The sequence below is a fragment of the Dicentrarchus labrax genome, unplaced genomic scaffold, assembly GCF_905237075.1.
Source record: "Dicentrarchus labrax unplaced genomic scaffold, dlabrax2021, whole genome shotgun sequence".
NCBI classification, from domain to species: domain Eukaryota; kingdom Metazoa; phylum Chordata; class Actinopteri; family Moronidae; genus Dicentrarchus; species Dicentrarchus labrax.
Genome location: NW_026136719.1, coordinates 31697790 through 31708102, shown reverse-complemented (window position 1 = coordinate 31708102; position 10313 = coordinate 31697790). Strand labels below are relative to the sequence as shown.

The 10313-nt window shown below is 42.4% G+C and overlaps 2 protein-coding genes across 2 annotated transcripts; one reads left to right on the top strand and one right to left on the bottom strand.

Moving 5' to 3' along the window:
• Nucleotides 1-983: 983 nt before the first annotated feature.
• LOC127351909 (protein C19orf12 homolog) lies at nt 984-4030 on the bottom strand. Its single transcript, XM_051379901.1, has 3 exons — nt 3881-4030; nt 2000-2174; nt 984-1532 (listed from the first exon to the last, which is right to left on the bottom strand). The coding sequence occupies exons 2-3, from the start codon at nt 2157-2159 to the stop codon at nt 1267-1269; spliced, it is 426 nt and encodes a 141-aa protein (XP_051235861.1). The 5' UTR covers nt 2160-2174; nt 3881-4030; the 3' UTR covers nt 984-1266.
• A 418-nt stretch (nt 4031-4448) lies between these two features.
• si:ch211-260e23.9 (uncharacterized protein LOC555795 homolog) lies at nt 4449-9507 on the top strand. Its single transcript, XM_051379900.1, has 5 exons — nt 4449-4633; nt 5167-5482; nt 6811-6954; nt 7063-7213; nt 8391-9507. The coding sequence occupies exons 3-5, from the start codon at nt 6831-6833 to the stop codon at nt 8617-8619; spliced, it is 504 nt and encodes a 167-aa protein (XP_051235860.1). The 5' UTR covers nt 4449-4633; nt 5167-5482; nt 6811-6830; the 3' UTR covers nt 8620-9507.
• Nucleotides 9508-10313: the final 806 nt, after the last annotated feature.

Genomic DNA, 10313 nt, shown 5'->3' with positions numbered 1-10313 from the left:
CTCACAGTTGCTGCCATTTTTCTAAGTAGAGTCAAAAATTTAACTTACCATGAGTCTAATTTGGGGGGAATTTCACTTTCCCCGCAACAGTAGAGAGAGACAGCAAAGGCAGCAATGGGCCTGGTCTGGACTCAAACCCAGTGCCTTGATTCCAGGGTACCTACCAGGTAATGCATAACTTCATCTCTTATCTTCTCTGGCAGTAATGTGCTTCCTCAGACTACATATTATTTGGATAAAAACCACTGCACAACATTTTTACTGCAAGGGCATCAAGTACATTATTTTGACTATATGCAATAGATAAATTATATTAATATATAAATATAAATTACATATAAATCAGCATATATCATGGGCTCAAGAAAAAACATGTTTGAACACAGTTTGAAAACAATTTGTTACAATCTTTGGTGTGTAACACATTTTATCTAAGTTCAAAAGTCCACCTACTAGTAATTTTGAAACGTTCAACCAAATCAAAGCTCCAAAAAGATAGTAGGTGGACTTCAGATCTTTGATTATTTAGTTACGTAAAACAAATATAATCTGCCGTATGATAACGTAAATTGTGAAAACCTGCATTGTACAGATGTGTGTATTTTTCTAAAATGTTACCATCCTGAGATCTTTATAGGTCCAGTGTGTAGGATTTAGTGGCATCTCGCGGTGTAGTTGTAGATCACAACCCTGTCGCCTCACCCTCCCATTCAAAACTTGTAGGCTAAACTACAATGGCTGCGGAAAGCACACAAAGCCCTATCTAGGGCCAATGTATACCCATTCTGGGCTACTGTAGGCTAGACTGTAGACTCCACAGAAGGACTGCTCCCTCTGCAGAACAGCTAATTCTTAACTAAAACACAATGATTCTTATTTATTTTTTTTATTTTTTTATTATACACTAATGCAAACATACCTCAGATCCTCCAAAATGTTACACACTGGACCTTTAAATAAGTAAAAATCTGTCAAAAGCATGATAGCTTCAAATCCTAGTTTATTTGAAATTCTAAAGCAGAGGTAGGCTATATTAAAAAGACCCTGATACAAAGTGTGAGAATAAAGAGGTTCTAGGATCAATGACTCCCCAGGGACAATATCTTTATGCTGGGAAGTCAGGCACACTGTCCCACAAAATATTATTTGTACTAATCACTGTCTACTGAGGTTTATATGATGACTGTACAAAAATATGAATATGTAAAGGCCTCTGGTAGTGTTTGGCAAATCCATCATCCTGAAAAGTCCACGTGTAACCATAACTCAGTCTTGATAGCGCACCTCTGCTCTGAGTTCCTTTGAGATGTAGCTGAGCAACGCTGCAGTGACCTGCTGCTGGAGAGTGGCGTTACCCATCACAAGGGAAATGAGCTGGGCCGCGTCCATCCAGTCCAGGTTGCGTAAGACGGCCACAACGTCACTATAGAGCTTCTTTTGCTGGGCAGGTGGCAACTCCATCAGGATCTGAGGCAGAGGCCTGAACTGCCCGCTGGTCAGCCAGCTGCCCAAGAGACCGCCTACTGCTCCCCCTGGTGAGACAGAGAGGGATAAAGGGTCAGCTACAGGCTCAGGATCAATCAAACGTGGGGATGTACGAGTATGAAGTAAAACTGATGAAGAAATTGGACACACCTGAGGCCTGTGTGTCACGCGCCTTTAAAAACCCTCTGGGAGCTCAGTACTCTCTCTCTCCTCCCTGAGACAACTAATTGGTTTTTGGGTATGATGGTTTGATTGTGTTGCTGCCTCTTATTACAGCACAACACAACACAGCACAACACAGCACTCACTTACACCACTTGTGTATTAGTCACTCTCCAAAAGGCCTCATCTGTGAATCACAGCTGACTCAAAGTTTTGTATTTTCCTTCGAGGTTTGGGACCCTACAAATCATTGTCAGTGCGGGGTGCATGTGGCCCCGTTGGTCAGGCAGCTGTAATGTCTAGTTCAGAGATACAGAGGTCAGAATCAGTAGTCCGAGTTATTCATTCTTACCAACAGCGATCCCCGCAGGTCCACCGAGCATCCCTCCTACGAAGGCGGTTCCCCCTGCCACCAGCGCTCCTTTGGTGGAGTTTTTCACCGCGACCTTGATCTGATCATGAGCCGCTATTTCACAGCACAGACGCATGACATCGTCAATTCGTGGAGCCATCCCTGTGCTGTGACACTGGTATGACAGGAAAGAGAGGACAGTTAGCTGTACTGTCTGGCCAAATAAATACAAGACACACCTTTATAGGGAAATATTGCAGGTTTCCAACCAGTGCTGTATCATCACAGTGTGGGTGCTATATGCAAATATACACACCCACAACCCCCCCGCTCATCTGTCTGCCAGCTCCAGCACTGTTGTTCAAACTACAGATTGTACTTCCGCATTTTTACATGTCCTCCTCCACAGCCTGTTGGATCGAGAGGTCATGAAACTCAGATCAAACTGTCTAACTAGGCAGTGCTGATCAAATATCAATGAGTTCTGTTCCTGCATTGCCTCATTCTCACCCGGCCACCATTATTCCCTGCCTGAAAGCAGAACCAAGCACCAACTCGCAGTGTGTCACCCACCAGCCGGAGTGTTTAAGTGGCCCGTTGCATTCTGGTTTTTGTAGGTTTTCCACCTTTTGAGCCAAAGAGAATACCACAGCACTCTGTTCCAGGTCATGTGGCACCAATTTCAAAACTATTTTTCGTCTTTCCACTGCACAGAAAGTCTAGCTTGAAGAAAACACCATCTTTCCAGCGGTGAACTACGCCTTTTGGCCTCGGTTTGGATTAGAAGAAAACATCATTTTGCCCAACAGTTGCAGCACAGATGAGGTTAGGCATCTAATGAACCACCAAACCTAAAAAACACAGAAACCTATCATGCTGCCCAAATACACAAGCACAAAATGTGTGCTGCATTGAAAACCGAGTGTACCGCAGACACATGGTGGCTTTATTGAGAGACCCAGACACTAACCAGCCACTTAGTTTGAGGTGATGTGATTAAACACATCTTTATCTTTATCTTTATCTTATATATATATTCTAACAAAAGACCCCTTCTATAAGATAGGGCCATAAAACATTAGTGGCGCAAATCCAATAGTCAATTAGCAATTAAACAAATGACTAAAATACATTTCCATGCAGTGACCCTGCTGGAGCTTCTGGGGCAGTGGGAAAGGTTTACGATACTTGTTTTAATCCAAAAGTTCTGCAACTCTGGGGTCAAATCAAGTTTGCCATCACCAGACAATGCAATGTATTAGAGAGGTACAAGTGCTGGGAATGTGAAGATACCGCAAGACAGTTATATTGCATCATGATCCATCGTGGAATCCATGGAAAAGAATATATAAGACTAAATATATTTAGTAGATGTTTGCCATTATTTGTCTTTAACCCGGTATCGTGGATTGTATTGAATCGTGATTGAGGGTATCGATACATCCCTAACATCCCTGCTCTGGTTCTACCTGGGACAATGTAGGCAGAGGAACAGGTTCCTCTGGCAGTTCTTCATTGTTTCTTGTAAATCAACTTTCACTTTTGCTTTGGGGTCAGCATCAGCTAAACAGCAACACATTAATAATAATGTAGATGTACAGTATGTCCCCGCATTTAAAGCTTCCCCTCATCAATATCAAATATGTTTTTAACACATTAAGCACTTTTAATTGTTAATAAACTGATGCAGGTAATTCTCTTACACAATAAACTGACATAACAAACTCAGTAGGCAGAATGATCAGGCTACAGTCAATAAAGACAGTAGGTTGAATTCAAACACAGTTTAAAGTGATGTTTCTATGTAAGAAGAGCTGGAGCCCAGCAGTCCCCAGCCTTCCCTCCACAGTATCCGATTGTTGTGTAGTTGTTACAAATTACCTTCACTGTTTCCCTCCGTCCTCTCCCGAATGTGTGACCTGCTACTTTCAGTTCTTCACATGCGTCCGGCTTTCTTCCAAACGTTATGATCTTTGCACTGTATGATGGGATTGTTGGCGGTCCTCTACTTCCTGCTTTACAGAAACATCCGAGAGTACATAACAGAGAATGGAGACAAGATAATAATGGTCAACAAACTATAGGCAGACACAGACAAACGTCAATCTATGTGATTGTGTTAGAACGCTACAACTCATATAAATCAACTCATATATAAAATGCCGTTATGTGTGTGTGCTGAATACTTCCTGCTGTGAGGTAAAGTCCACACAAACACAAACACAAACACAGTGTCTGGGAGTTAGGAAGGGAGAGTCAACACTTACATTGTTAAACTGAGGCGGTAATTATTGTGGGTTTATCTCATTTTTATTCAGGAAGTCAGAGCTTTAGGGAGTGTTTCATTTGTTTGCGGTTTTTCTATTTTATAACAGTAAAACCGTTTCCGTAGGGCGCATGCGCACTTTCCAAACCAACAGTGTTTGAAGTAGGAGGTGAATCATCTGGACCTGCAGAGGTCTCCGAAAACATTTCAAACTTCAAAAAATATAGATTGAGTTAGCTAGTGTGTGGCTACTTTGTCCGTAGTCCACTCGCTCTTTTAATAATGTAACTATAAAAAAAGTCATTTCTTTTATTTTTCACAGACGAAGGTTTTTCCTGGCTGCTTTTCCTTCGACGCTGTAGCCTCAGGTGAGTCGCTGTGTTGTGTTCTGCGGTCGGCGGGAACCGTTGTGTCGCAGCCATTAGCCTGCGTTAGCACACAGGACACATCTCCTCTGTACCTCACGTTACGTTATTGCGTGAGAAGACTGGATAAAAAAAAAAAAAAAAGAATACAAATACACGGGGTATATTTCCGTCCACATGTCACATTTTATTAACTTTGTATTGGTAAGAAAAGACAATGAACCGCAGTGGTTCATAAAGGAATACAAATAAATAATTCAATCGAGAAACCAGACGCATCAAAAGGTCAAATAATAAAGATAATAAATAAAATAAGTTTGCCAATAAAATAAGTTGACAAACATTTGTCAACTTATTTTTTATCATACTAACATAGCCTACATTTCTTATTTGTTACAAATTAAAGAGACTTAAAATAGCTTTCAATGTCAGTGAGAAATAGCTTAGGGTAGAGTTTTAAAATATGAAATGTGTCTAATAAAATAAAAGGTGCTTTCCCCTCAGTGACCATTGCATGCCTTGTTTTGCATTCTCAGTCTCTCCACAGTGTAGTACAATGCGTGCACACTGTGGAACAGAGGAATAACACTTTCTTGTTCAGTCTTGCAACAAGTGCGTGTTCGCTACACTCACATCCCTGCAGAGGACCTCTGTTGACATGTGACGCAGCGACTTACGCAAACTGGCCCCGCCTCGCTGGGCGGGGTTTGTTGACGTGTCAGGACACTGTGAGGAGGTCTCTCGCCGATAAACAACTTCGAGATCAAAACAGTCTGTGAAGAACAGCAGCATAGCGGGATCCTTTCGGTACACCGGCCACACCCGAACACAAACACAGTTGGAACTGCTCAGGTGAGTCAGCCCGTCAGTCTGTGTGCGTCCCTGCTGAATACTGTCCTTTATCAGCCTGGGACCGCATCTGTCTTTTGTTCTCTGACTACAGTCCTCTTCTTGCCTATGTGTCTCTGCAGCCGTTGCTTGTTATTTGGACTGAGTATCGCCGGTGTTTTCATGTATATCAGAGGAGGACTACAGTGTTCACTTGAACAAACTCACCCACTGCCAGCAGCATTTAATACACTAAAGTCTGAGCCCACTGTCAGCTGTTCCTCTCTGACCAGCATACAACAGGCCTGCTGAGATTGTGCCAGCCAGGGATTGTTAGTAGCATTAATGTGGGTGAGAGGACAGTGTCCTGTGGTACAGTCTGTCTGTGTTTACAGGGAGTGGTCTGCTGACAGACAGCAGGCAGGGAGGCATCCAGACACTGGGGCCAAACACAGTCTATTTATGGATCTGTGTTTGTCTTAAAACAACAGCACAAATGTACCAATGTGTGTATTATATATGTTATCTATCATGGTATATTATAGCCATGATATATTTTGAGATACAGCTCAGGATACTTTAACAGCTGGGAAAAACAAGCTCTTGTGCAATTGTTTTTACCATGAGCTGACACAAGGATGTGAGTGAATATTGGACCTGCAACCCTTCACATTCTGTGTGATGAGAACGTCTTTGACTACTTATTGTGACAGTAAGATTTCAAATTTTTAGTCTTATTAAGCAATGTGTAATAGGATGCAATAGTAATATTAAGAGGCTAAAATACATGTACCCCAAGAATGACATGGGAGCCCGTACCAGGGTGACAAGGTCATCATTTTGGGACAAAAGGTCAGTCAGCTGCACTTACAAATACAAGTTTCCGTGTGGAAGAAATCTGCCCCAGTGTTATGTTACATTAACAGCTATAAGTGATGCCAAGAGGTAGTGCCAATTTCCCTTTTTAAAGTATGGAAATAATGTATTCTTTTTCCAGATACATACCAGGCAGTATCACAGATTATATAATGTTGCTGCAATCAGTGTAATTCCAGCCTCTTGTACCATCGTGTTCCCTCAGCTGTTTTACTTCTAAACTGTCCCCACGTCACGGCGACGTAACGCCTCAGTGTGCTCAGGTTTCTGAGCTGGCGTAATGGAAGCAGTTGTTGATACAGAGCAGGCTGTATAGGTATTCAGAGGACAGCCTCTAGGGGGAGCCATTTGCACTGTTAACTTGTAAAAAGTCACAAGCAGGGAGGAGGTTCAGGTGGAGGATTAACTTGCTTTTGCATTCAAAGTATGGATTTATTTGATGTTGTTAGCTGAAACTTGCTGTTGTTCATTTACAGACTGCAACAGAGGTACAAAGATGATCGGAAAGATTCTTTCTCACCTGCTCGGGAATGCTGGTGAGGACTTTGAGGCAGCAGACGACACTTACGAGGAGCTGATGGAGTTTGAGGAGGGAGGATGGGTCATTGTTAACCTCCCAGGTGAGAGACAGACTGCTAGAAGTACATCATTCACATCGATATCCTTCAAAACCTTCTTGGCTTACACTGGGGTGGAAACTGATGTGAACTGGGATGTTCCTCATACAGAGAGCGGGCTGCTGTCAGCCCCTAAGGCGGATCCCCTGGAGAACCTGCTGATTGAGCACCCCAGCATGTCTGTCTACCAGATGAGATGCAGGATGAGTGGAGCAGAGGAGGAGGAAGAAGGCTCTGATGAAGACGAAGAGGACACCTCAAGGTTACTTTCTACTCTCTACCTCCAGCTCACACAATCACACATTAGTCTTAGATCTGACCGCTGACTAACACAGCACTCCGTTTGTAGGATATGGGAAGATGTCCCAAAAGTCCCAAAGTGCAGCCCCAACAGCGTATGTGGCATAAACACAGTGACTGCAAAAGTCCAGAGTCCAGAATGATGCCTCATTAGACTGTACTTCCAAGATGGAAAGTCATAAAAGCAACCTGCTTTGTTGGCATCTGGAACTATTACAGACAATTATAGGAGCTAAGAGCAACAGAGCCTCTTTGCAACAGCTGATGAAGTCCACTGCCTAAAAACTGAACAAGTATTCTGCTAATTTATTTAAACATACTATGAGGAGGCTTTAACTGGTTATGAAACAGTCATTTTAATACTGATGCCTCTATATGACCTACATAAACTCAGAAGACCATCAGTGAGAGGATTGGCTATTTCTAGATTATACTATTCTTAGTCTGATTCCCCTTGAAATCATAAACGGGGAGGTAGCAACGCTGCCGCTTTTGTCCACAGGGGCTGCCAGAGTCAACACACAAGGAAAGTTCCTGTAGGGGCTTTCCACCACTGCATATGTGTAACTGAAGATCTTAGTACCTTTACACGACAGTAATGCTGCTCCTGGCTCACCCTCAGGTGACATCCCCTCTTCATTAAATGTTCCAGCACTTCTCACCACACCCCAGCCAGGTTGGCTTAGATCCTCTCTCAGCCTTCTGTCCAGCCACGTAGAAGTTTCTTCCATTGTGTTTCTTTACGACCAAGGGCATCATTAAGTAGCTGTACCCAAATCAGATCCCAAAATGTCAAACTATTCCTTTAAAGGGTGAGAAGTCCTTAAGCAAGGTTGAGGTTTTCAAGGTCAAGAATTAACTTTCATGCTTATCTTACAAACAATTTTGGGCCACTTGACTGGTTTTGGGGATGAGTGACATGTATTGTATTGTATTTGCATGAATAAAGTCAATGAGTGGGCCCACAAAGATCAACATTTTAATCATAAAGCTGATATTAAGTGTAGTCCAGAACCTTTGGGGTATAAATCTTAAATTGGTTATGCCAAAGATAATCCAGAGCTGATGTACAATCACATATTGTATTCCACCTAATATTTCATCAACACTCACTGTATCACCTCCCTGTGTCTGTCTAGGCCAGTGGCAGTGAGGGGGCATATATCCTGGCGTCTGGCAGCCTGGGGAATCCCCCTGCCCTGCAACATCCAGCTGCTGGCCGTCCAGAGGGCCAGGACCCAGGCCGAGCGGAAGAAGCTGAGCCGCAGCGCCCTCCACAGGCAGAACCTGGCCAAGATGCGATTCTCCCCGGCAGAGAGACGCTACGGCCACTTCAAGCAGCCCTGCCAGCGCCTCTGCAGCTACTGAACAGGAGGGACGGAGCTGTTGAGAGAGGGTGTGTTGAGTTGCCACCATAGCCCAGTGTGCAGCACAGTGCCTTGAAATACTCAGGCTTTCTACCACTGTTTCACCTCACACAGTTCATTCTGCATATCCACCAAGGCATGTCACCACTTCCTGTGCAGTAAAATGGTCTAAAATCAGCCAAATGAAGCACAGAAACACAAGTTTATATCTTGATTTCAATATAGGCAACCAGCACTGTAACCCTCATGTCTGAAACCACTGAGAACAATGACCCTTGATCTCCTGACATCATGAATGACACAGTCGGCCCCTCGGGTATTGAAAGCAACTTTCAAATTAAAGCCTTTGTACATTATTGAATGAAAACAAAAGATTTAGATTGATTAGATATAAGTAGGGGTAGAGCATATAGGAAGCTGAGGGTGTGTGAATGTGTTATACTGATCCAAACGTGACAAATTGGAATCATACTTTGCTTTAAATTATCATGCAGTAGGAGTACGGCCCATTTGGACTGGTTATTCCCTGGCTGCGTTCTGTATGTATTGTATTACATGCCTTAGCTTTAGACGTTTTTGTTGAGTGTATTTAAAGTTAATTTCATACCACATCGACCTGTACAGCATTCATTTTGTGCAAAAATATAACGATGCTCTGTGAATTTCTTAAGATAAATGTTCCTTTTGTTCCTGACTGAGTCGTAAGGTATAATTACAAAACCACTGCTGGTATTGAGTCTACCGTTTTGTAGTTTTCAGCAGGTACTTTTCCTTGTGACACAGATTGTCTGTTTTAGACTCACAAGTGTAAATACAGTTGAATATTATGTTTTTCTATTTGTATAAAATGTAAAAAAAAAAAAAATGCAAATAAATCTTGTTTTCTTAAGGTGGTGGCTGTGTGTGTTAAATGTGGCTGTACTTACAGTGATTATACAGTGGAATTAAAGTGGCCATATTAGATTCATTTTCAGGTTGATGTTGGGGGTTTATTATAATAGATTTACATGCTTCAGTGTTCAAAAAACACATTCTTCTTTCTCTCATACTGGCCTTGCTGCAGCACCTCTATTCCCCCTCTGTCTGACACACAGTTTTCTCCCAAACCTTTTCATGTCAAGGGCCTCCACTATAGATGCACATTAGACCACAGACCCCAGATTTGAGAGGGCTTTATCTTAAAGGACCAGTGTGTAGGATTTAGCGGCATTTAGTGTTGCTTCACCCTCATCTTACAAGCCAGAAGGAGAAAATACGGTGACGCCCCAATCTAGACCAAGTGTTTGTCCCTTCTGGGCTACTGTAGAAACATGGCGGCCTCCATCGAAGGTGACTTCTGTAAATTAAAAACAGCTCATTCTAACTCTTATGGTAATTCTTATTTCCAGGTGTTTATACACTAATGAAAACATAACTATGAATATTCTATGTTATAGATATAGATGTTCAGATCCTCTAAATGTTATACACTTAAGGGATCCCTTCAGAGTATTTTTTTTTATTTTGAGGTTTCAAGATTATAAAGTCTTCATATTCAATCATACTAGGATCAATTACAATCAATAACAACGGCTATCCCTATTTGTTCGAACTTCCACAAAATGCGATAAAAGTTACAATATTCTATTCCCCTTTATGCTGCGGACCCCCTACAACCCGCTCTGCTTGAAAACTAATGACCTAGCCTATATGTGG

Excerpts from the sequence above, each read along its gene's own strand:
- LOC127351909 (XM_051379901.1), bottom strand. The coding sequence starts at position 2,159 with ATGGCTCCACGAATTGACGATGTCATGCGTCTGTGCTGTGAAATAGCG. Across the intron at positions 1,533-1,999 it reads ACCTGCGGGGATCGCTGTTG|GGGGAGCAGTAGGCGGTCTC; the intron begins GTAAGAATGAAT and ends CTGTCTCACCAG.
- si:ch211-260e23.9 (XM_051379900.1), top strand. The coding sequence starts at position 6,831 with ATGATCGGAAAGATTCTTTCTCACCTGCTCGGGAATGCTGGTGAGGAC. Across the intron at positions 6,955-7,062 it reads GGTCATTGTTAACCTCCCAG|AGAGCGGGCTGCTGTCAGCC; the intron begins GTGAGAGACAGA and ends TTCCTCATACAG. Across the intron at positions 7,214-8,390 it reads GACGAAGAGGACACCTCAAG|GCCAGTGGCAGTGAGGGGGC; the intron begins GTTACTTTCTAC and ends GTGTCTGTCTAG.